Below are 26,743 nucleotides of genomic sequence, written 5' to 3'. Positions count from 1 at the left end.
AATAGAACTGACAGTCACACTGATTCAGAGCTGTTGACCAATAGAACTGACAGTCACACTGATTCAAATCTGTTGACCAATAGAACTGACAGTCACACTGATTCAGAGCTGTTGACCAATAGAACTGACAGTCACACTGATTCAGATCTGTTGACCAACAGAACTGACAGTCACACTGATTCAGATCTGTTGACCAATTATAGTCACAAAATGATTCAGATCTGGTGGCCAATAGAACTGACAGTCACACTGATTCAGATCTGTTGACCAATTATAGTCACAAAATGATTCAGATCTGGTGGCCAATAGAACTGACAGTCACACACTGATTCAGATCTGGTGGCCAATAGAACTGACGGTCACACACTGATTCAGATCAGGATTCTGTCCCTGTACAATCTGCTAACATTCTGTCACTGCTCACATGTAGCAATTATAATTATCTATATCTATACTTTGTCACTGTCACCTGTACACATGCATATCTATCAATATATATATATAACTCTCTCTCTGTATCTCTCTCTCTCTCTACACATATATATATGTATGTATGTATATATTTCATGTCCATTACACATGTCTCTTTGCTGGGGCAAACCACCAGATACATGTGCACTCACTCTTGTGGCAGGATTCAGATCAAGTCAGGTCATCATTAAAAGCAACATTTTCAGTCAGGATTCACACATTAAATAAAATTCTTTTTTACCCAGTTCTGGGTTTTGAAGTGGGGACTGGGTGAGGAAGGAGAAAGGCAAATACACTGACACACACACACACACACACTCACACTGGATTAGAAAGCAACACTCACACACACTCACACTGGATTAGAAAGCAACACTCACACACACTCACACTGGATTACAGAGTTAAGAAACACTCACACACACACACTGGATTAAAAAGAAACACACACACACACACACACACACTGGATTAGAAAGAGACACTCACACACACAGACAGACACACAGATACACAATGGATTAGAAAGAAACACTCACACACACACAGACACACACACTCTCTCTCTTTCTCTCACACACACAGACACACACTGGATTAGAAAGAAACACTCACACACACACAGACACACACACTCTCTCTCTTTCTCTCACACACACAGACACACACTGGATTAGAAAGAAACACTCACACACACACACACACACATGTACTTGATTAGAAAGAAACACTCACACTCAGACACATGCTCGCTCTCTCTCTCTCTCACACACACACACTGGATTTGAAAGAAACACACACATACACACACACACTGGATTAGAAATAAACACACACATTCACACTGGATTAGAAAGAAACATTCACACACAAACATACACTGGATTAGGAAAAAAACAAAAAAAATACTCGCACACAAACACACACCTAATGATGGATTTCCATGGCGATGTCCCCTTTGACCTCACTGACGTCACCCCCCTCCCCGCCCTTCCCCCCCCCTCACCCCCCACACTGACTGACCAGTCCACTGACTGTCCACAGACACACAAAGACACGTACACACAGCACACAGCTGTGGTGAGAGACCTGGTGCGACAAGAGACAGTGCTTTTCATTTTTGACCACTGTTGCTGACCATCCTTTTCTACGCATAAAAAGGTTAACACCCTTGAAGGTCCCGTGCCTTTTTCTATGCTGCGTTCTACTGTTCCTATACATAAAGGTTAACACCCTTAAAGGTCCCGTGCCTTTTTCTATGCTGCGTTCTACTGTTCCTATACATAAAGGTTAACACCCTTAAAGGTCCCGTGCCTTTTTCTACGCTGCGTTCTACTGTTCCTATACATAAAGGTTAACACCCTTAAAGGTCCCGTGCCTTTTTCTACGCTGCGTTCTACTGTTCCTATACAAAAAAAAGGTTAACACCCTTAAAGGTCCCGTGCCTTTTTCTATGCTGCGTTCTACCATTTCTATACAAAAGAAAGTAAACATGCATTAAGGTCGTATGACCTCTTAAGTCTTATGGCAACAGTGCAGTGATTTGATATCACTGGATCCAACACCTGACTCACAGCGCTGTACTAACACTGGGTCCAACACCTGACCCATAGCACTGTACTAACACTGGATCCAACACCTGACCCATAGCACTGTACTAACACTGGATCCAACACCTGACCCATAGCACTGTGATAACGCTGGATCCAACACCTGACCCATAGCACTGTGATAACGCTGGATCCAACACCTGACCCATAGCACTGTACTAACACTGGATCCAACACCTGACCCATAGCACTGTACTAACACTGGATCCAACACCTGACCCATAGCACTGTACTAACACTGGATCCAACACCTGACCCATAGCACTGTACTAACACTGGATCCAACACCTGACCCATAGCACTGTACTAACACTGGATCCAACACCTGACCCATAGCACTGTGATAACGCTGGATCCAACACCTGACCCATAGCACTGTACTAACACTGGATCCAACACCTGACCCATAGCACTGTGATAACGCTGGATCCAACACCTGACCCATAGCACTGTACTAACACTGGATCCAACACCTGACCCATAGCACTGTACTAACACTGGATCCAACACCTGACCCATAGCACTGTACTAACACTGGATCCAACACCTGACCCACAGCACCTACAGTGAACAGAAAACACTTGAAGCTCTAGCCTCCAACAATCATAGGTATATATGTATACAACGGTAGGGTTAAAAAAAAAAAAAAAAACACACACAAAAAAAGGTTTGTGCACTGGTCTGCGTAAGTTCAGTCCGGGAACTGTGTTTGTGCAGCAGCACATCTGTCATTCTGCGGCTAACAGCTGACCAGTGTGACACGTGTACTGGTGTGCTGTACATGTCACACACACATCACAGTACACAGTATGACACGTGTATTGGTGTGCTGTACATGTCACACACACATCACTGTACACAGTGTGACATGTGTACTGGTGTGCTGTACATGTCACACACACATCACTGTACACAGTATGACACGTGTATTGGTGTGCTGTACATGTTGCACATATCACTGTACACAGTGTGACACGTGTCTTGGTACACAGTGTGACACGTGTGTTGGTGTACTGTGCACATCACAAACATCATTGTACACAGTGTGAAATGTGTGTTGGTACACAGTGTGACATGTGTGTTGGTGTGCTGTACATGTCACACATCACTGTGCACAGTGTGACACGTGTCTTGGTACACAGTGTGACATGTGTGTTGGTGTACTGTGCACATCACAAACATCACTGTACCCAGTGTGAAATGTGTGTTGGTACACAGTGTGACATGTGTGTTGGTGTACTGTACATGTTACACACATCACTGTACACAGCGTAACACGTGTGTTGATGTACTGTACATGTCACACACATCACTGTACACAGTGTGACACGTGTATTGGTGTACTGTACATGTTACACACATCACTGTACACAGCGTAACACGTGTGTTGGTGTACTTAACATGTCATACACATCACTGTACACAGCGTGACATGTGTGTTGGTGTACTGTACATGTCACACACATCACTGTACACAGCGTGACACGTGTGTTGGTGTACTTTACATGTCATACACATCACTGTACACAGCGTGACACGTGTGTTGGTGTACTGTACATGTCACACACATCACTGTACACAGTGTGACACGTGTGTTGGTGTACTGTACATGTCACACACATCACTGTACACAGTGTGACACGTGTGTTGGTGTGCTGTACATGTCATACACCACTGTACACAGCTGACCAGTCAGGTCAGGAAAGGAACAAAACCAGGAGGCAGCGATGACCAGCACAAGACGCCAGGGTAGAGAGAAGAAGATGAAAAGAGAGCTGAAGGAAGAAGTCGAAGTCATGACTGCTGTTCCACAGAGACAGCTGAAGGAAGAAGTCGAAGTCATGACTGCTGTTCCACAGAGACAGCTGAAGGAAGAAGTCGAAGTCATGACTGCTGTTCCACAGAGAGAGAACTGAAAGATGAAGTCGAAGTCATGACTGCTGTTCCACAGAGAGAGCTGAAGGAAGAAGTCAAAGTCATGACTGTTGTTCCACAGACACCTGGACCAAGATGCTGACAGGATCTGCAGACATGTCCAGGCACCCGCTAGGTGCAACACACCACACACACCGTTCTCTTCACACCGCACTGACACCTCACAACACTTCATGATGCACCGTGAGTTATTTCCAGACCGCACAACGTTTCGTCATTGAAGCATGCGACGCGCAGCTACACGTTACAGCACACCAATCCAGTCATGTGATCCCAGCTCAAGGTCACATCCTCATGGTATGACGTCATCACCTCAGTGCGATCTTTCTGTATCACCATCTGTCATGTCCTCATGGCACGATGTCATGTCATCACCTCATTGCCATGGCACCGTCTTTCTGTATCACCATCTGTCATGTCCTCATGGCATGACGTCATGTCATCACCTCATTGCCATGGCACCGTCTTTCTGTATCACCATCTGTCATGTCCTCATGGCATGACGTCATGTCATCACCTCAATGCCATGGCACCGTCTTTCTGTATCACCATCTGTCATGTCCTCATAGCACGATGTCATGTCATCACCTCAATGCCATGGCACCGTCTTTCTGTGTCACCATCTGTCATGTCCTCATGGCACGACGTCATGTCATCACCTCAATGCCATGGCACCGTCTTTCTGTGTCACCATCTGTCATGTCCTCATGGCATGACGTCATGTCATCACCTCAATGCCATGGTGCCGTCTTTCTGTATCACCATCTGCAGACCCGAGTCTGAAACACATCACAGCACAGCGTCAGACACACATGACACAGAGACAGACAGACAGCACAGAGACAGACAGACAGGACAGAGAGAGACAGGACAGAGACAGACAGACAGCACAGAGACAGACAGGACAGACAGAGACAGACAGACAGCACAGAGACAGACAGACAGGACAGAGACAGACAGGACAGAGACGGACAGACAGCACAGAGACAGACAGGACAGAGACAGACAGACAGCACAGAGACAGACAGGACAGACAGAAACAGAGACAGACAGACAGGACAGACAGACAGCACAGACAGGAAAGAGACAGAGACAGACAGGAAAGAGACAGAGACAGACAGGACAGAGACAGACAGCACAGACACAGACAGACAACACAGAGACAGACAGCACAGAGACAGACAGCACAGAGACAGACAGACAGGACAGAGACAGACAGCACAGAGACAGACAGCACAGAGACAGACAGACAGGACAGAGACAGACAGCACAGAGACAGACAGCACAGAGACAGACAGACAGGACAGAGACAGACAGACAGCACAGAGACAGACAGGACAGACAGAGACAGACAGACAGCACAGAGACAGACAGACAGGACAGAGACAGACAGGACAGAGACGGACAGACAGCACAGAGACAGACAGGACAGAGACAGACAGGGGAGAGGGAAGAGACAAGACAGAGAGGCAATACACAGACAGAAAGGTGGGGAATGAGACAGACGGGGAACAGACAAGACAGACATAAACAGACATGACAGGGAACAGACAACACAAAGACAGACAGGGAACAGACAAGACAGACATAAACAGACATGACAGGGAACAGACAACACAAAGACAGACAGGGAACAGACAGACAGAGAACAGACAATACAAAGACAGACAGGGGACAGACATTGAACAAACAAGACAAGGAACAGACAATACAAAAGACAGGGAACAAACAAAAAAAACAAACAAACAGACAATATAAAGACAGATAAGGGAACATACAAAGACAGACATGGAACAGACAATACAAAGACAGACAGGAACAGACAAGACAGACAGGGAACAGACATGACAGGGAACAGACAACACAAAGACAGACAGGGAACAGACAAGACAGGGGAACAGACAATACAACGACAGACGGGGAACAGACAGGACAGACGGGGAACAGACAAGACAGACGGGGAACAGACAATACATGGACAGACAGGGAACAGACAATACAAAGACAGACAGGGAACAGACAAGACAGTGGGAGAACAGACATGACAGACAAAACAGGAGGTCCTCACTCTCATCGTTGTCCTGGACGCCCAGGTCGGTGCTCTCTATCAGTTCCTGCACCAGGGCTTCAGCGTCCACCCTGGTGGCTCCCATACACTCCTTGCCGGACTCTTCCAGTTTCTGTCACACACAGCACGTCGTTACACACACCTCACAAGTAGTGCTGTTACACTGTATTGTATCGTATTGCTGCAGCTGTTCAGAAGAGGCAGGCCAGAAAGTCACGGGCAAACAAGCTCCCTGACAATGATATGCTTGTCTTTGTCTGCCCCAACTGTCAGCGAACATTTCGTGCGCAGATTGGACTATTCAGCCATCTGCGCATTCACAGATAGATTCATGAGCATCCTCCCCCCCCCGCCCCACCACCACCACCCTCCCCCCATCCCCCAGCTGGATGACAACGATGGTCATCATCGATCTCGATGGACACACCCATTACACCCATTGTATTGGTATTGTATTGGATTGTGTAATGCGTATATGAATGTGTATTGTGTGTGTGCGTGTGTTCATGTAAGTTTGTGCCTGCCTATGTGTGCGTATTGTGTTAGGGTAGCTGACAGATACGCATGTATGTTAAAATGTATGTATGCAATGTGTGTGTGTGTGTGTGTGTGTGTGTGTGTGTGTGTGTGTGTGTGTAGTCACATTTTGGTGTATGTGTATGTAACATCGATGTAATGTTTTATGTTAACAAAGCGTTTTTGTAAAGCACCTAGAGCAGATTTCTGGATAGTGTGTTATACAAGTATCCATTATTATTATTATTGTACTGTATTATTCTTTTTGTCACAAATTTCTCTCGAGTGAAATTTGGGATGCTCTCCCCAGGGGAGAGAATGTCGCTACACTGACAGCGCCACCTTTTTTTTCTTTTTCTGATTATGTTTTTTCTGCCTGCAATGTTTCCTATCAAAGTGGATTTTTCTACAGAATTTGGCCAACCCTTTTGTTGCTGTGGGTTCTTTTATGTGCCTTAAGTGCATGCTGCACATGGGAACATTGGTTTATCGTCTCATCTGAATGACAAGCATCAAAGACCACCACTCGAGATCTAGTGGAGGGGGAGAAAGTCCTTGCCACTGTGGGATCTGAACCAGTGCACTCAGGTTATATACCGCTTCCTAGGTGGACGCACACGTTACTTCTGGGCCAACACACACCTCATGCTGTTTCATGATGTTACATACATATAGTGTTATATACATACATGGTGTAACACATGAAGCAAACGAACATTTAGAGAAAGAGAGAATGTGTGTGTGTGTGTATGTGTGTATGTGTATGTGTGTGTGTGTGTGGGAGGGGGTGGTGGTGTGGGGGTGTGGGGTGTGTAGGGGTGTGTGTGTGTGTGTGGGGAGGGGGTATGTGTGTGTGTGTGTGTGTGGGGGCGGGGGTGTGTGTGTGTGGGGGGGTGTGTGGGTGTGTGTGTGTGTGTGGGGGGGGGGTGTATGTGTGTGTGGGGGTGTGTGCGCGTGCATGTGCGCACGTGTGCGCACATGTGTGTGCACGCGTGTGTGTGTGCATGGACTAGATGTGAGCAAGCCAAAGATGTGTGTGTCACAGTGCCTGTGCATTATTTGTACATGTAAAGATATGAAGGTTATAGTGGCTGTGTGTTACCTGCACAAGAGCAGACATGGATGTTACAGTGCCTGTGCTTTGATCTGTACAAGTACAGACATGGATGTTACAGTGCCTGTGCTTTGATCTGTACAAGTACAGACATGAATGTTAGATGCCTGTTTTTTTTTGTTTTTTTTTATCTGTACAAGTACAAATGTGAAGGTTATAGTGCCTGAACATAACATTTGTACAAGAGCAGACATGAATGTTACTTCTTGTCAATCTTACTTCTTGTTATTCTAAATCTTCTGTTTTCCATCTAAATAAAATTTCCACGTGGAACATTTTGCTTCCTGTGCTTTGTTCAATACTGATAACCCAACAGAAAAAGATTTTTATTTCCAGTGAAGAAAGTAAACATTTAAACCTTTAAACAAGAGAGGCAAGGCCTTCAAGACTCACTTGTGATACACTTAAAAAAAAAAAAAATCCAAGCTTTTTATGTATTGAGTATAATTTCAAAATGTAATGTTTAAGATGAGAAAGATCAGTTTAACGCAAATTAAGTCCCCTAGCATTAATTACAGAGTAATTTCCCTTTTTTACTATCTGCACCAAAACGTTTGCAAAATAAATAAAACCTCCATGCTTAGCAAAAGAAGTTCCTGTTTGAACAAAAAATGATAATAATGACTGCTCTTGTTGTTGGGTCAGAATATCAGATCAAAGTGCCAAGTTTAGAGAATACAAAAAATATAAAAATAACAGTAAATGTAGTTTGCATATAATTAGGCTTCATTTTTTTTGTGTGTGTGCCCATCCCAGAGGTGCAATATTGTTTTAAACAAGATGACTGGAAAGAACTGAATTTTTCCTACTTTTATGCCTAATTTGGTGTCAACTGACAAAGTATTTGCAGAGAAAATGTCAATGTTAAAGTTTACCACGGACACACACTCACACAAAAGAACCAAAAGGGAAGTGAAAAGTCTGTCATTTGTGAGACACTGCACGTCACCACTCACCCGTCTCCTCTCCAGTGTGCTGCCCAGACTGGGGGTTCGGCTGTAAACATCACACAACATCACTGTAAACTTCACTGTCAACACCACATCACTGTAAACTTCACTGTAAAACATCTCTCTAAACATGGCTATAAACCGATCTGTAAACATCACACAGCATCACTGTAAACATCACACAACATCACTGTAAACTTCACTGTAAAACATCTCTCTAAACATGGCTATAAACCTGTCTGTAAACATCACATAGCATCACTGTAAACATCACACAACATCACTGTAAACTTCACTGTAAAACATCTCTCTAAACATGGCTATAAACCTATATATAAACATCACACAACATCACTGTAAAACATCTCTCTAAACATCACTATAAACCTATCTGTAAACATCACATAGCATCACTGTAAACATCACACAACATCACTAAACATAACTATAAACCTCTCTGTAAACATCACGGTAAACATTACTGTAAATATTCACACCACATCACTGTCAACATCACACAACACCACTGTAAACATAACTATAAACATCTCAGTAAACATTACTGCACACATCACTATAAACATCTATGTGAACATCACATAGCATCATTGTAAACATCATTATGAACATCTCTGTAAATATCACTGTAAACATCACATAACATCACTATAAACATCTCTGTAAACATCACACCACATCACTGTCAACACCACATCACTGTAAACATAACTAAACATCACTGTTAACAGTAACATCAAACTACACACATCACTGTAAAAATCATGGTAAATGTGACACATCTCTGTAAACAACACACATCACTGGCAAATTAACACATCACTGTTACCATCACTGTTAACAACATAACATCAAACTACACACATCACTGTAAAAATCATGGTAAACGTGACACATCTCTGTAAACAACACACATCACTGGCAAATTAACACATCATTACACATCACTGTTAACACAATAACATCAAACTACACACATCACTGTAAATATCATGGTAAAAGCGACACATCTCTGTAAACAACACACATCCCTGTAAACATCAGATCAACTGTCAACACGACAGTGGACAAGAATTCTATTGACGGCATGTGTGTGTTATGAAATGAATGTGTTGTTTAACCCTTTCACTTCCAGAACGATTTGTGAGTTTTGCAAATAATCACCAACCTCTAACAAAAAAAACAACAAAACAAAACAAGTCACAAAAATTAAAATCATGCTCAAAAGTAAGTAAAGTATATGTTTTCTTGGAGGAAAATGAATGGAGAATACAATTATATTCACTTCAATGTTGACAGGATGAGATAACTCCAAAGCAGGGGAAGACAACCCCACCCCCAGAAAATTCAAGTAATGTTTTTTCCTCCACCATCATGTTGTTTTAAACATAAACACTACACATAAACACCCGCATTCTCCCATCCAAACACCCACAAACACAATATCACAACACAAAAACTCACTGCAAACAATATTTCAACTTGAAGCTTTTTAATTTAAAAATTTAAAAATTTAAAAAAATAATTATTATTTATTTATTTATTTGTGTAAGCTTATCTATTATTTATTCACCTTTTTTTTATTATTATTATTTATTCACCTTTTTTTTTTTTTTTTTAAATTCACCTTTTTTTTTCTTTATTATTATTATTATTATTATTTATTCACCTTTTTTTTTTCCTTTCCCTCAAGGCCTGACTAAGCGCGTTGGGTTACGCTGCTGGTCAGGCATCTGTTTGGCAGATGTGGTGTAGAGTATATGGATTTGTCCGAATGCAGTGACGCCTCCTTGAGCTACTGAAACTGAAACGGAAGCTTTCATCTGGAAGGCTTCATGGATTGGTAAATGAAAACCCAAAAGTGAAGGTTTCAAGCTGATATATTGGATTTTTTTCTATACCTACTCGTAACACAACCCCACCCCCTTTCTGTTGATATACCTTACATCATGTGATTCTGATGCTTGTGTGTTGTTCTGTCTGTGTTTCTGTGCTTATGTTTTTTTGTGTTTTTTTTTTACGTTATAGTTATTATTTATTTATTTATTTATTTGTGTAAGCTTATCTATTATTTATTCACCTTTTTTTCTTTTTTCCTCTCCTCAAGGCCTGACTAAGCGTGTTGGGTTACGCTGCTGGTCAGGCATCTGCTTGGCAGATGTGGTGTAGCGTATATGGATTTGTCCGAACGCAGTGACGCCTCCTTGAGCTACTGAAACTGAAACTGAAACTGTTTCTGTCAGTTTTCATGCACAGGTCATGTGTGCTATATGCTCTTTTATACAGTGGTGTGATGTGATGTGGTATATGTTGTATCATGTGTTGTACTGAACTGTGTATTGCATCGTATTGTACTGAACTGTATTGTTTTGCACTCTACTGTAATGTAGTGTATTACTGCATTGCATTGTACTGTACTGTACTATATTGCATTGAATTGTATTATACTGTACTGTATTGCATTGTATTGTACTGTATTGCATTATTCTATATCCTACTGTATTGTATTGTATTGTATTGCATTGCATTGCATTGTACTGTATTGCACTGTACTGTATCATACTGTATTGTATTGTATTTATTTAATTTGCATTTATTTATTTATTTATATTTAAAAACATTTAAAAAAAAATTATTTAATTAAATTTTTTTTATATTATTATTATTTATTTATTTATTTATATATTTATCTATTTATTTTATTTTTGTTTTTTATTAAAATTTTTTAAATTCTTTTTTATTTGAATTTTTTTAAATAATTATTTTTTTATTTTTTTTTCCTCAAGGCCTGACTAAGCGTGTTGGGTTACGCTGCTGGTCAGGCATCTGCTTGGCAGATGTGGCGTAGCGTATATGGATTTGTCCGAACGCAGTGACGCCTCCTTCAGCTACTGAAACTGAAACTGTATTGTATTGTACTGTACTGTGTTGTGTTGTATTGTATTGTATTTTCTCTCTTTCTCTTCTCCTTCTCCCTCAGCTGTGTGAAATCACCGGGGTGCCTCACAGAACTGTTCACCCAAGTCTGTCAGTTAGTGTGTCAAAGCCTGGGTCTCTCTGTAAATGGCTTCACTGTCCATTCTGCAATGTTGTTTTTTTCGGTCTTCCCCTCTGTCTCCCTCCCTCACACAGTTACCAGGAGGATTGTTGTGGAATGTTTTGTTGTTTTTTTTCTCTCCCTCCCAAATCCCAAACGCCATTCTCAACAAGAAAACCCAGCCTCACATACCAGCATACACACACACACATACACATGTATGTATCTGCACACACACACACACACACACACAACAAAGACATACAGAGGCACACAGACCACATGACAAACACATCATGTGTCAGACAGACACACATGACACACTGACACAACACACATACCATGTGTCAGACAGACACACACATGACTCATGATGACTACCTGCTGTGGTGGCGGGGCTCAGTGGACGCACTGGACTGATGACACACTGACACAACACACACACCACGTGTCAGACAGACACAACACACACACCACGTGTCAGACAGACACACACGACTCATGATGACTACCTGCTGTGGTCGCGGGGCTCAGTGGACACACTGGACTGATGACACACTGACACAACACACACCATGTGTCAGACAGACTCAACACACACACCACGTGTCATTTAGACACACATGACTCCTGATGACTACCTGCTGTGGTCGCAGGGCTCAGTGGACACACTGGACTGACGACACACTGACACAACACACACACCACGTGTCAGACAGACACAACACACACACCACGTGTCAGACAGACACAACACACACACCATGTGTCAGACAGACACACACATGACTCATGACGACTACCTGCTGTGGTCATGGGGCTCAGTGGACACACTGGACTGATGACACACTGACACAACACACACACCACGTGTCAGACAGACACACACATGACTCATGATGACTACCTGCTGTGGTCGCGGGGCTCAGTGGACGCACTGGACTGATGACACACTGACACAACAAACACACCACGTGTCAGACACACACGACTCATGATGACTACCTGCTGTGGTCGCGGGGCTCAGTGGACACACTGGACTGACGGCTGTGGGACAGGGACACGTACCCTGAGGCGTAACTGGCGTTACGTGAGTGACCCAGTCCCTCCTGCTCCATGGGGTGGGGGTCCTGTACATCTGAACACACACATACACCTTACATAAATCATACATATATACACCATAACATGTACACCATACATACACCATAACACACACATACACCTTACATAAATCATACATATATATACACCACAACACATACACCATACAGTTTCAGTTTCAGTAAAAAAAAAAAGGGGGAATAAATCATAGATAAGCTTACATAAATAAATAAATAATAATTATAATATAGAAAAAGGTAGTAGTAATAATTTTTAAAAAAAAAAAAGAAAAAAAAAAAGACAACAACGATGATAAATAAGCAAATAAATGTAAAACATGAAGACACACATTCACACATACACCCACACATGCATAACATATGCACCAAACATGCAGTTTCACTGATATGAAAGCACAGTCAAATACATATAAACGTACATGAGCTCCAACACACACACACACACATAAATCATACATGTATACACCATAACACATACACCATACATACACCATAACACACACATACACCTTACATAAATCATACATATATGCACCATAACACATACACGATACATACACCGTAACACACATATACACCTTACATAAACCATACATGTGTACACCATAACACATACACGATACATACACCTATATATATGATTGTCAGTCGTGTCCGACTATGACCATCAGAACAGCAGAGGAGGCAACTGCTGTTCCGACTATTTGGGCTAGAATTTGATTACATACACCGTAACACACATATACACCTTACATAAACCATACATGTGTACACCATAACACATACACGATACATACACCATAACACACACATAACCTTACATAAATCATACATATATACACCATAACACATACACGATACATACACCATAACACACACATACACCTTACATAAACCATACATGTATACACCATAACACATACACGATACATACACCATAACACACACATACACCTTATATAAACCATACATATATACACCATAACACATACACCATACATACACCATAACACACACATACACCTTACACCATACATATATACACCATAACACATACACCAAACATACACCAAAACACACATACATCACACACAAAAACACACACACACCATAACACAAACATTCACCATATATGATATATACATACATACACCATAACACACTGTACACCATGTCCATAAAACACCATACACATGCATACACCATAACACACCATACACACACATCACACCACACACACAATCTGCACATCATAATACACACACACCACACCATACACACCATAGTACATACACCACACCATAACACACCACACCATACACACCACACAAACTGTTAACCATGACACATGATCAACAAACTGTTAACTCTCTCCATACGAACGGCGAAAGAGACGACATCAACAGCGTTTCACCCCAATTACCATCATCAAAATATTGCAATCGGAAGGCTCTTATACTGAAGAGGTAAATGTTGACAAAGAAAACCACAATTCTGATGACGGAAGCTAAAGGTTGGGTCATTCAGACACCCACTGGACATCCGAGGGGTCTGTGCAGAGGAGAAGAGAGGACTGGCCGTACTGAGTGAGTTAACCATGACACATAACCAACAAACTGTTAACCATGACACATAATCAACAAACTGTTAACCATGACACATGATCAACAAACTGTTAACCAAACAAACTGTTAACCATGACACATAATCAACAAACTGCTAACCATGACACATAATCAACAAAATGTTAACCATGACACGTGATCAACAAACTGTTAACCATGACACATAATCAACAAACTGCTAACCATGACACATAATCAACAAAATGTTAACCATGACACGTGATCAACAAACTGTTAACCATGACACATGATCAACAAACTGTTAACCATGACACATGATCAACAAACTGCTAACCATGACACATGATCAACAAACTGTTAACTTTGGACACATGCTACGACCCAGGACCCCTGATATAAGGGCCTTGACCTTGACCTTGACGCACCTGGTGCCTGGCTGTCCAGGCGACCTTTGCGGTTGAGGCTGCTGAAGCCACTGCTGACGGAGGTCATGCTGCCCTCGCTGCGACTGTCGCCCGCCCCCTTCTCCCCGACGTCCGGTGACATGGACAGCGCACAGGTGGCACCATCTCCCTGCTGAGTCAGGCTGAACGATGAAGGCCTGAAACATCGTCATCATTGCTGACTTGTCATCATCATCGTCATCGTCATCATCATCATCACTGTTGTCATCTTCATCATTGTTGTCATCATCATCATCATCGTCATCACTGTTGTTGTCATCATCATTATTGTTGTCATTGTTGTCGTCATCATAATTGCTGTTGTTGTCATCATCATCACTGCTGTCATCATCATTATCGACATCATCATCATCACTGTTGTGGTCATTATCACCATCACTGTTGTCATCATCACTGTTGTCATCGTTGTCATCATCATTATCATCATCACCATCATCATCATCATTGTTGTCATCAACATCATGGCTGTCATCAACATCATCACCATCATCATCATTGTTGTCATCATCATCATCGTCATCATCATCACCATCATCATCATCATCAACACTGTCGTCATCATCATTGTAGTAATCATGATAAGTACATAAATTAAACAGTACAACAAGACCAGTCTGTACAACAGTGCAACCAATATGTACAACAGTACAACATGACCAATCTGTACAACAGTACAACCAATATGTACAACTGTACAACATGACCAGTCTGTACAACAGTACAACCAATATGTACGTACAACAGTACAACATGACCAGTCTGTACAACAGTACAACATGACCAGTCTGAACAACAGTACAACATGACCAGTCTGTACAACAGTACAACCAATATGTACAACAGTACAACATGACCAGTCTGTACAACAGTACAACCAATATGTACAACAGTACAACATGACCAGTCTGTACAACAGTACAACCAATATGTACAACAGTACAGCATGACCAGTCTGTACAACAATACAACCAATATGTACAACAGTACAACATGACCAGTCTGTACAACAGTACAACATGACCAGTCTGTACAACAGTACAACCAACATGTACAACAGTACAACATGACCAGTCTGTATAATAGTACAACCAATATGTACAACAGTACAACATGACCAGTCTGTAGAACAGTACAACCAATATGTAGAACAGTACAACATGACCAGTCTGTACAATAGTACAACCAATATGTACAACAGTACAACATGACCAGTCTGTAGAACAGTACAACCAATATGTACAACAGTACAACATGACCAGTCTGAACAACAGTACCACATAACCAATATGTACAACAGTACAACATTACCAATCTGTACTGCAGTACAAAATAACCAATAGGTACAACAGTGCAACACTACCAGTCTGTACAACAGTACCACATAAACAATATGTACAACAGTACAACACACCCAGTCTGCATATTTCACCAGCTGCATGCAGGCGCTCAGAACAAAGGACCCTGGAGACATGATTGAACTTTAATGACCTGACCTGGCCGCTATGTATACCTTGCAGAATGTGAAGGGAATGTGAATAACGCCACACAAGTACGTCCAACTGCCACTGCCACTGATAACAGGCCGCAAGGGTCGTCTAACGTGCACAGGCATTAGTTCAACCCCTTCACAACTCTGGCTAAATGCCAGCTGTGTTCCAGTCCTGTCCATTCTGTAGTCTCTTTCTCCGCCCCAACCTCTCTCTCTCTCTCTCTCCCTACTCCACCTTCCCCTCTCTCTCCCCGGGCCCCAGCCTCTCTCTCTCTCCCCTCACCTCACCCTCTCTCTCCCCTCACCCCACTCTCTCTCCTCAACCCCACCCCCACCCTCTGAAACTACATGTGTGATTGTGCATGCATTACCTTGTGTATGTGAATGAGCCGTGTGTGTGGTGCTGGCATTCAGGCAGACACATAAGAAAATGATGCCCACATAAAAACTGTCCAAACACAAAACTCACCCACACAGATGGGTGGGGTTGGGGGGGGAAAGATAGAGACAGCCCAAGAGATAGAGGAATGAGAGAGAGAGAGAGAGAGAGAGAGAGAGAGAGAGAGAGAGAGAGAGAGAAGGACAGAGAGGCAGAAAAGAAACACAGACATTCCCGTACAAAACTGCTCCCGACACAAATCATACACAAATCCTACACACGTTACCAAACCAAACCAAGGAGTCCCCCTGAAGAAGCCCCACCCCTCACCCAGCAACCCCCACACAGCAACCTCCACCCCACCCCCAGTACCCCCCACACCACTCCCAGCACCCCTCACCCTCCACCCCACCCCCAACACCTCCCACCCAGCACCCCCACCCCACCCCTAACACAGCACCCTCCACGGTCCACCCCACCCCCAGCACCCCTCACCCAGTACCCCCCACCCCACCCCCCTCCACCCCACCCCAGCACCCTCCACCCCAACCCTCACCAAGCACCCCCCACCCAGCACCCCCCCACCCAGCACCCCCCCCACCCCTCACCCAGCAGCCCCCAGCCCCAGCACCCCCACCACTCGCCTCCCACCCCACCCCTAGCATCCCCCACCCCTCACCCAGCACCCCACACTCACACTTTGAAGACGGGGTCGCCAGCAATGAGGGACAACTCCACCAGGATTTTGATGTTGGAGTTATCCTGCCTGTGCTTGGCGTCATAGCCCTCCAGAAGGTAGCGCCGGGTCTGTTGCCCGGCCCCGGCAAACTGGGACAGGTTCAGATCCACGAAGCCCAGCTTCTGGTGAGACCTGCCACCCCGCATCTCCTGATGGAGAGAGATCATGGCATGGTTATCACTATCTCCTGGGGCACACACATCACATCATGGTTATCACTATCTCCTGGGGCACACAGATCACATCATGGTTATCACTATCTCCTGGGGCACACAGATCACATCATGGTTATCACTATCTCCTGGGGCACACAGATCACATCATGGTTATCACTATCTCCTGGGGCACACAGATCACATCATGGTTCTCACTATCTCCTGGGGCACACAGATCACATCACATCATGGTTATCACTATCTCCTGGGGCACACAGATCACATCATGGTTATCACTATCTCCTGGGGCACACAGATCACATCATGGTTAAGGCATGGGTGGGGAGGGGGAAATGACGGATCTTCATCTAAAATCACAAATGTGGATAGACGTTAATCAAAAGAACAAACAAACACAAAGTGACCAACACATACACACACACAAGCCACTCACACATATACATACGAACAAGATACACACACACAACACACACACACACAACACACACTATATCAACCACCACCCAACAGCAGAGGACGGCCACACACAAGTGAAGCCCTCACAGAAAAGGGTCACTGACTTTTCGGACGGAAATTCTGCAGACACAGGGATCCAGCACTCCGGTGTTGGCATTGGCCGTCATCTTGCAGGGAAAGTCAAACTGTGCGTTCCACGCCACGCTGTTGCTGCGGATGTCCCTCCTGCAAAACACCAACCACAAAGTCTGCATCACGGCACTTCTTACACACACACGCACACACACTGGCATACAAACGAACACACATACATATCATATGCACACACACACACACACACAAACACATGAAGTACCATTATTTCATGCAGTTACCAAACACACTTAGACAGCCATGCTATGTACTTTTTTTTTTTTTTTTTTTTTTGCCTGATACTGGTTGATGCCAGGGTATACAAATTATCACGGCCTAGAAGAAAGACAAAATACAGCCCTCAACAAAGTCTCAACAAGTGGCTGACAATTTTCTGACAGGAGGCATTAGGCCATCTACTGAAGACATTGCTTAGTTATAACTAGGGATGCTGGGATGAGGCTCAGGACAACAAGACTGATACACACAGACACACAAGGACATACTGACACAATTTTGATGAACCAACAGCACAAAGTGATGTGTAAGTTACTGGACGGGAGGGGGAGGGGGGGGGGGTGGTGGGGAGAAGAAGAGGGGGGTGGGGGAGAAATCATTTTCTGGCTGATGGACCATCAGTCAGTAAAACATCTGTGTCACTAAATAAAAAAAATTATCATACCTATCAATACCCCATGAGGCTGTCAAATTGTGTAACAGCTGTCTGTCTGATGCTGAGTCATACCGTGCATGTGTGTGTGTGTGTGTGTGTGTGTGTGTGTGTGTGTGCATGTGTGTGTGTGTTTGAGTGTGTGTGAGAATATATACGTGAGTGAATATATGTATATATGAATGTGAATATATGTGTGTGGGTGTGCGTGTGTGTGCGTGTGTGTGCATGTGTGAGTGTGTGCATGTGTGTGTGTGTGTGTGTGTGTGTGTGTGAACGTGAGTGTGTGTGTAGTGTATGTGTGTGTGTTTGTGTGTGAGAGAATTTAATATGAGCGAAAAAAAAGTGTGTGTGTGTGTGTGTGTGTGTGTGTGTGTGTGTGTGTGTGTGTGTGTGTGTGTGTGTGTGTGTGAATATGATGTGTGTACATTTTGTCAGACTGGCATTATCTGCCACTTTTTACAACTATTTTACTATTTTTGTGAAAATGCTTCAAGTTCATACTCTCTCTCTCTCTCTCTCTCTCTCTCTCTCTCTCTCTCACACACACACACACACAGAATGTCCCACTTGCTTATTGAAAATATTAATGACAATGTTCATGAAATAATCATCTGACGAAATGAGACTGCAACAGGTGTGTGTAACAGACTTAAAGTTAAATAATGTGTAATTTTACCATTGCTAATCCAACAACAAATATTACACACACACACACACACACACACACACACACACACACACACACACACACACTCAGTCACAGTCACTTCATTCATTCATTCATTTTGCCCATCGCTCCTGGTGGAGCGTAGGCCATCAACGACCCCTCGCCATCGCACTCTATTCTGGGCTGTTCTGGCCATTCCAGTCCAGTTGGTCCCTTGCTGCTTCAGCTCTGCCTCGGTATCTCGCCTCCAGCTGTTGCGAGGCCGGCCTCTCTTCCTCTTTCCCTATGGGTTCCAGGTCAGGGCTTGGCGTGTGATGCTGGACGCTGGCTTCCTGAGGCTGTGTCTGATCCATCCCCACTTCCTCCGCAGTATCTGCTTGGCCACTGGTTCCTGTCCCGCTCGCTCCCACAGATCTTCGTTTCCGATCTTCTCCTGCCATCGGATCTTGTAGATGCGCCTCAGACAGGTGTTGAAGAATGTCTGAATCTTCTGCTGCATCGTCTGTGTTGTCCGCTCACAGTCACTCACATTCGCATAAACGCTAACTGACAAATGGACTAAAGAAGAATGCAATGCAAAGTGTAGTGTGTGAAGGAAATGATGGACAAGGAAACAAACCAGATTTTACTTTTATAGATAGCTACAGATCTATAGATCTATTTAATTCTCTCTCTCTCTCTTGACATCAATTCCCATGACACTATACACAGACATAACACTTGATATCAATTCCCATGACAATACACACAGGTAGCGACAGTTAATTCCCATAACATTATACGCATCACTACAGGTAGTAACAATCAATAATTGATAATCAATGAATGAACAACGGGCGCAATAGCCGAGTGGTTAAAGCGTTGGACTTTCAATCTGAGGGTCCCGGGTTTGAATCTCGGTGGCGCCTGGTGGGTAAAGGGTGGAGATTTTTCCGATCTCCCAGGTCAACATATGTGCAGACCTGCCAGTGCCTGAACCCCCTTCGTGTGTATACGCACGCAGAAAATCAAATACGTACGTTAAAGATCCTGTAATCCATGTCAGCGTTTGGTGGGTTATGGAAACAAGAACATACCCAGCATGCACACCCCCGAAAATGGTGAATGGCTGCCTACATGGTGGGGTAAATGAACAAAAACGGTCATACACGTAAAATGTTAAATATTACATGTTTGCCTGAGTGTGTATGTGTGCATGCCTGAAATATGATTGAACAACACAGGAAATGAATGATGAGTGCCCAATGGCAGCCGTCAGTCGGCTCTACCCAGGTAGGCAGCCTGTTGTGTAAATGACCCCGTGTATGTAAAGCGCTTAGAGCTTGGTCTCCCACCGAGGATAGGCGCTATATAAGTATCCATATCAACCATATCAATGAAAAAATGAATACAGTGTGTGTCTGAACTTGTGAATGAATGAATAAAAAAAACAAGTCAAGAAAGATAACCCCTTAGCAGCTGTGTATTCCTGTGAATCAGTCAATTAATCAACCAATAGTGTGGAAAAGATGGCAGATACATGTATCCATCATAGCTTGAATGAAGACAAAGACTGATGACTCACATAAGACGGACTCCCTGTTACAGAGTTCTCGGACAAGTCTCCAACTTTACACGTATTAATTATAACGAATTAATTAAAACGTATGTTCAGAGACAGGAAAAATGGTCAGATCCCAGCCAGTCTACAGACACAGACAGGGAAGGAAGTGTGGAGGGAGTGGGGTGGAGGGAGGGAGGAGGATGGTGGGAGTGGTGGGGGCGAGGGGGGGGGGGAATAAGTGGAAGGTAAATCTGCGACCTGAAACAGAAAGACTGGAGTTCTGAACAAACACCAGCTCAGAACGTGGGAGGAGTGTAGCCCCAAGGTTTTGGCTGATACTAGTGATAGTGTCTGTCACACACACTTCAGCCAGCTGTAGAGCCGGTTTCAGCCCTGCTGAAATCAATTCCAATCAATACACCCAGCCTTCAGCCAAGTTCAGGACAGATCACATCAATTCCAATCAATGTTCTATGTTTGCATGTAGCCTTCAGCACCATTTCACACAGCCCGGTTTGTGTGCAATCATTGAACCAATCAATACTGGATCCAGAAACTACTGTGTTACTCTTGCTACTGGTAATTTTAACACTATTAGTAACTAACTTGCCAGTACTATTTTTGTTAAATATGATGGTGAATTCAACTTAATAGAAATTAGAATAGAATAGAATATGTCTTTATTACCAAGTGTACCGGGGTCACCAGGAATATTGGGGGAGGGGAGGGGGGGGTGGGGGGGGGATAGTACATAACAAGGTATGAACATAAATCGAAAATCATTCACAAACACATATACAGTAGAAATAAGGATGCATACAAGTGCATATCAGATAAAAACTTGTGCATACTCACACATGCTCCACTGCACACACACACACGTTTGAACAGAAGCTGTATACTACACGTGGATGGGGCTGATGACTAGATCTTCAGGTAGATTGTTGTTGATTGCACAATTCCATTTATCATTATGGATTTGTTTGACAGACAGGGCATTGACTGCTTAGGGGAAAAAGCTACTGGCGAAGCAATTGGTTTTCATCCTTATACTTCTACACCGTCGACCAGAGGGGAGCATCTCAAAAATCCCAAAAGCTGGATGCGATCTGTCCTGGCTGATTGATTTTGCTTTTTTGAGCAGCCACTAATAATATATCATTATATGTCTTCTAGAGAAGGTAGATCAGCCCCGGTAATCTTGGTGGCAGTTTTTATGATTCTGTTAAGGGCTGAAACTTCTGCCTTGGAAATGTTTCCGTACCAAACAGAAATAGTGGAGGTTAGCACATTTTCAAAGACTGCTAGGTAGAAAGCAACCATGATTTCTTTTTTAATTCCAAACTTTTTGAGGCGCTGAAGAAAGTACAGGCGCTGTTGTGCTTTCTTAACAATTTTTTCCATATTTTTCTCCCATTTCAAATCGTTGGAAATGATCAGTCTGAGAAATTTAAATTCGCAGATGATCTCTACTTGCTTGTCTTTAATGACAAGTGGTAAGGGGTCAGATCTGGTCTTCCTGAAATCTAAAAAAAAAGAAAAATTAATCTAAAAGTGTGGACAAAATAAAACAAAAACACAGTGTTCAATAAGACACACTTTAGACATGCTAGACACCTGTACAAACAGGCAACATGTTTCTAAAGACAATATGCTATAATTTAAAATATATGTTATAACAGTATTAGCACTATAACTGTCAATAATGTTCACCCAAGAAACAGACTTATCCATTGTACCCGATACTTTATTTTGAACACCATTTTATATTGAATCCATTGTATGCAAATCATAACTGTGTTCCATACTGTGATTGCTCAAGAGCTGTTCACATAGGTGTGTGTGTGTGTGTGTGTGTGTGTGTGTGTGTGTGTGTGTGTGTGTGTGTGTGTGTGTGTAAGTTGTTTTTGAGAGTTACTTTGTGGTTTTTGCAAAATATTGTGCTTATAATTATAAATCTATAATACTAATGACTGTGCTTTCAATGACTCTTACATAACTTCTATTTCCTCTGCAGGCTTGCTTGGTTCTTTTTAAATATTGGATTTGTAAACCGCTTAGAGAGCTTTTGCTCAAGCACGTATTACACATGGTGCTATACATTATAGAAAAAAAATATAATACAAGTTTATAAATTATTATTATTATCACTATCATTAGTACTAATACTAGTAGTAGTAGGAGTAGTAGTATTATTTGTATTTGTATTTCTCTTTTTTTGTCACAACAGATTTCTCTGTGTGAAATTCAGGCTGCTCTTCCCATGGAGAGCACGTCACTGCACTGAGAGCGCCACCCATTTTTATATATTTTTTCCTGCGTGCAGTTTTTATCTGTTTTTCCTATCGAGATGGATTTTTCTACAGAGTTTTGCCAGGAACAACCCTTTGTTGCCATGGGTTCTTTTACGTACGCTAAGTGCATGCTGCACACGGAACCTCGTTTTATCGTCTCATCCGAATGACTACACTTTACAGACTACATAAGTCTAAGACAGTAATGTGAGTAACAGAATTTTATTCTACAGTTTATGCCCTGAGCCAAACAGTGATCGAATAAGGCTTCTGAAGCAACTTAGTCAGTCAGTCAGTGACTCAGTCAGTGACTCAATACATCCTGCAATTTAAAGCAATGACAAAATCTACTGAAGTAAAAAAAAAAAAAAAAAGAAAAAAAAAAGAAAAAGAAAAAAAAGAAAAAAAAAAGTGATCTTCTGTGTTTGTCGGCTACAACTCAAGACTATGTTCACTCAGGTATACAGTATCAATTATTGTACAAAATAAATGCATAGTAATTAATATATATTATTTATGAAAACAATTATTATCTGATTCAATTTTTGGCTAATTTTAATTTGCATGATTTCGATTCCATGACCGTTTTAGTTGTTGTTCTTTTTTTACCTAGTCATGTATGTAGGCAGTCATATTCTTGTTTTCAGGGTGTGCATGCATACATGTTCAGATGTTGTTAGTGCACGTGAGAGAGAGAGAGAGAGAGAGAGAGAGAGAGAGAGAGAGAGAGAGTGTGTGTGTGTGTGTGTGTGTGTGTGATGTACATACATGTGTGTGTGATGCACGTGTGTGTGTGTGTGTGTGTGTGTGTGTGTGTGTGCAGATACATACATGTGTGTGTGCGAGTATGCAGATACATACATACATACATACATACATACATGTGTGTGTGTGTGTGTGTGTGTGTGTGTGTGTGTGTGTGTGTGTGTGTGTACATGTGTGTGTGTGTGTGTGAGTGAGAGACAGAGGCAGATAGATACAGAGAACAGTGATTAACCAATAAAACATGTAACATTGTGTCATTTATAATTTGAAGTCTGTGAGGGGGAAGCAAGAACCACCTTACCATACATATGTATGTAACTAAAAGTAAAACAACTTTACAACATCAGTGAAAGTAATGTTCAGTGATTTTGTAAAGCCCCAGTCATTTTTAAAATCATTCAACATCAGTCTCACTGGTAGTGGTACAGTGGTGGTGAAAGTAACATCGATATATTGTAAACCTGTGTCATTTATATTTGCATCAGTGAAAGTATCACTATTACTAGTATTAGTGATAGATTGTAAACCTGTGTCATTTATTCTCTGCATCAGTGAAAGTATCACTCAGTGACATTGTAAAACTGTTATATATTCTGCACCAGTGAAACTGAAAGTGTCAGTGATATTGTAAAACTGTGTCATCTATATTATGCATCAGTGAAAGTAAAGTGATACTGTAAAACTGTCATTTATATTCTTCATCAGTGAAAGTATCAGTGATATTGTAAAACTTTGTCATTTATATTCTGCATTTGTGAAAGTATCTGTGATATTGTAAAACTGTCATTTATATATATATATATATATATATATATATATATATATATATATATATATTCTGCTTCAGTGAAGGTGTCTGTGATATTGTAAAACTGTCATTTACATTCTGCATCAGTGAAAGTGTCTGTGATGTTGTAAACCTGTGTCATTTCTGTATCAGCGAAAGTAACAGAGACATGGTAAGACTGTCAATAATAATAATAATACTAATACTGGACCTTTATATGGCCCATTTTTCAAGAAATACTGAGCAAAGCACTTAGCATTTCATTCCCCCCCCCCTCCTCCCCCTTCCATAACCCCCCTCCACAGACACAAACATACACACACATGCACATACACACACACACATGCAGAAACAGAAACATGTGCCAGAATACACTTAAGCAACTGAACACGAAAAACCACCCACTATGACGCCCCCTAAAAAACATCCCTGCAAATGCAATGCTCATGCATGCAAGCACGCATGAATGCACACCCGCAAGCACGCCACCTAACACAATTTATGGCAAACAGCCTTCCCACAATGAAAAGGTATCAATTGGTGAAAGTAACAGTGATACACTGTAAAACTGTTGTCATTTATAAACCCAAAGAACTGGTTCTCAACTTCTTGTTTTCTTTTCAACTAAAGTTTATTTCTCACACATTGCCGGCAAAACCTTTCTTACAAATTAAACAGTTTGGATGAAATAAATCTTCTTCTAACAAAAGTGAACAAGATGCAATTAAGAAACAGACCCATACCTTGGGGAGTAGTCCGTGTAGCTGCCCCCATCGTGCAGGCGGACTTTGGAGAAGAGAACGCCCGTCACAAACGGCACTGACGACAGTTCCACCAGTTCCAGGTGAACCTTGAACTTGAACTTCTTTTTCTTCGACATGAAGGACATCATGCTCCCCTCAGTCCAGCATCAGAGAGAAACACACCCATCTCAGCTCAGCACACTGCACTTTGCACTTCACATTTTGCAGTAGGAGGGGTGGGCTAGGGGCAATAAACTGGGAAACCTGTTCCGCTTAAACAAATCCCAAACCAGACAGTAAGTGTTTGTTTATAACTGACAAACCTCCACCTGGTGTGTGTGTGTGTGTCAGTGCTGTCTTGGCAACACTGTGAGTGTGACACCGTCCTTCATTTCCAACTAGCCCTGCCGTGAACCTGTCTGCCACAGGTGTGTGCTTGCTGGCCAGGTAAACAAGGTTTCAGTCAAGCAGAACCGCCAAACAGCAGACAGTGAGGCAAGTGATTCATTGATTGACACAGGTCGTCAGCCCACGCACGCTTCTTAGCATTATTCTGTCAAGTCGTCCTGCAAGTGCAGCACGCTGGGTACACAGAAATACACTGCCTTCAGGTCGTTGTGGAGCAGCTCTTCAGTCACTTGTCACATCACGTGGGTCTCTTCACACACAGACCTGCACTGACCAAGCACAGGCGATAAAATCTTCCTCCCGGTAGCAGTCCTTATCTTGTGACGACAACCCACGCTTGTGCAGTCAGCTCCCCACTCCACACTGCCTTGAAATACCTTGATGGTTTTGCACAGTGGGCACGCTTTTCGATCGTTCACTATCCTGACTGCATGCACACCTCCCACTGCTTCCATCCACTCAGGCAGCAGTCAGTTCAATTTATGCAAACACAACAACTGCTCAGGGATACCTTGTTCCAGCAGATCCCAGGAGCAAGACTTCAGCCGAGACGATTCCAGCACAGCTCTCTGCGAGGTGGGCTGCGGCCTGTGTTTTGA

At 42.7% G+C, this 26,743-nt stretch overlaps 1 protein-coding gene across 1 annotated transcript; it reads right to left on the bottom strand.

Annotated features, from left to right (window-relative positions):
* Positions 1 to 1,474: 1,474 nt before the first annotated feature.
* Positions 1,475 to 26,743, bottom strand: LOC143275849 (early estrogen-induced gene 1 protein-like). Its single transcript, XM_076580140.1, has 8 exons — positions 25,737 to 26,743; positions 18,237 to 18,357; positions 17,459 to 17,649; positions 14,855 to 15,030; positions 12,725 to 12,857; positions 8,671 to 8,710; positions 6,085 to 6,196; positions 1,475 to 4,795 (listed from the first exon to the last, which is right to left on the bottom strand). Exons 1-8 carry the CDS (start codon positions 25,883 to 25,885, stop codon positions 4,743 to 4,745), a joined length of 975 nt encoding a protein of 324 aa, XP_076436255.1. The 5' UTR covers positions 25,886 to 26,743; the 3' UTR covers positions 1,475 to 4,742.

Source organism: Babylonia areolata, chromosome 31, assembly GCF_041734735.1.
Source record: "Babylonia areolata isolate BAREFJ2019XMU chromosome 31, ASM4173473v1, whole genome shotgun sequence".
Lineage (NCBI taxonomy): Eukaryota > Metazoa > Mollusca > Gastropoda > Neogastropoda > Buccinidae > Babylonia > Babylonia areolata.
This window is presented reverse-complemented; position numbering and strand designations above follow the sequence as displayed.